Raw genomic sequence first — 1,186 nt, forward strand, 5'->3', positions numbered from 1 at the left:
TTGTGAATTTGGTCTTAAATTTTTATTTCAAGTGGCATTAAAAAGTCTTAAAAAGTCTTGAATTTAACTGGCCTTATGCTGTAGGAACCCTGGATGAGCCTTTCAGAAGGACTCCTCTCATCTGTTGTCCCAGAATTAACTTCATCAGATGATAAGAATCAACATTTTCCTCTCTCATTAGAAGAAATAATAAATCATTTTTAACAGGATAAAATTAGCCACTGTTTTTCAGAATTAGACATTTTGTGCTTATATGGAAAATGATTAAATAATAGCTATAATATCTGTGGTTTCCTTCCCTTTTTCAGTCTGTAGATGGTGACATAGTGATGCTGTCAGCCCACTGGGAGAGAAGAAAAGCCGCTCTGACGAACCTCCAGGAACAACTGCAGAGCCTACCAGATTTCATCACTGAACTCGATGCCATTACTGCAAACATAGGTGTGTTTCATTTTAAATGTCCTTTCTTTAAATCCTGTCATCACTGCATGGATAGAAACTTTGAACCCATCTGACTGTATGATCTTTTTGAATTGTCTTTGTAAAGTTCTCTTAATTGACATGTGTTGTGAATGAGCGCTATTTAAATAAAATTAATTAAATCGAATCTATTAAGCATCTGTTCAAAAGTTGTAGAAGTGGGACATATGATGCATTCAAAAAAAGTTAAAAACAATCCTCTGGACTTTGTTTCCAAGTTTTTTCTCTTCCATTCAGGAAACTTTTTAAGTTGAAAATGTCAGAAATAGCGTTGAGGTTCAGATTTTATCCAGCAGCCAAACAAAGCCTGGTTTTTGTTTAGAAAACATGCAAAAGGAAACGGATGAACGGGTCCCCCCCTTTGGAATGGGGGTCATTTGGCTTCTTTTGTTAGCCTGCAGTGCCTCATACCCGTCTATGGCTACATTCTCACTGCAGGCCTTGATGCTCAATTCCGATTTTTTACATAATCCGTTTTTTTTTGCGTTGCCGTTCATATTTCCAAATACATGCGACTTGTATGTGATCTCCTGTGTGAACTGCACTCATACAACGCAAGAGTCCCGCATGCGCAGTAGAGGACGCAATGACATCACAGGCCAGCATGCTCTTTTTTTCTGGAAGTAAACATGGATGTTAGTACCGGCGCGCATCTAGCGGTCTTTTCCAACCATAAAATCTCATTCTTTTCAATATGTTTAAACAT

General features: G+C 37.8%; 1 protein-coding gene across 1 annotated transcript in view; it reads left to right on the forward strand.

Annotated features, from left to right (window-relative positions):
* The window catches only part of LOC107103953 (dysbindin-A-like), a gene marked incomplete at its 5' end in the record, with an annotated part of 21,622 nt that overhangs the window by 1,940 nt on the left and 18,496 nt on the right, over nucleotides 1-1,186 (forward strand). The window contains one exon of the mRNA XM_015403824.1: nucleotides 309-441. Within this exon, the coding sequence (XP_015259310.1) occupies nucleotides 309-441 (133 nt within the window). The remainder of the gene's footprint in view (nucleotides 1-308; nucleotides 442-1,186) is intronic.

Source organism: Cyprinodon variegatus, unplaced genomic scaffold (genome assembly GCF_000732505.1).
Source record: "Cyprinodon variegatus isolate N-32 unplaced genomic scaffold, C_variegatus-1.0 Scaffold1572, whole genome shotgun sequence".
Classification (NCBI taxonomy): domain Eukaryota; kingdom Metazoa; phylum Chordata; class Actinopteri; order Cyprinodontiformes; family Cyprinodontidae; genus Cyprinodon; species Cyprinodon variegatus.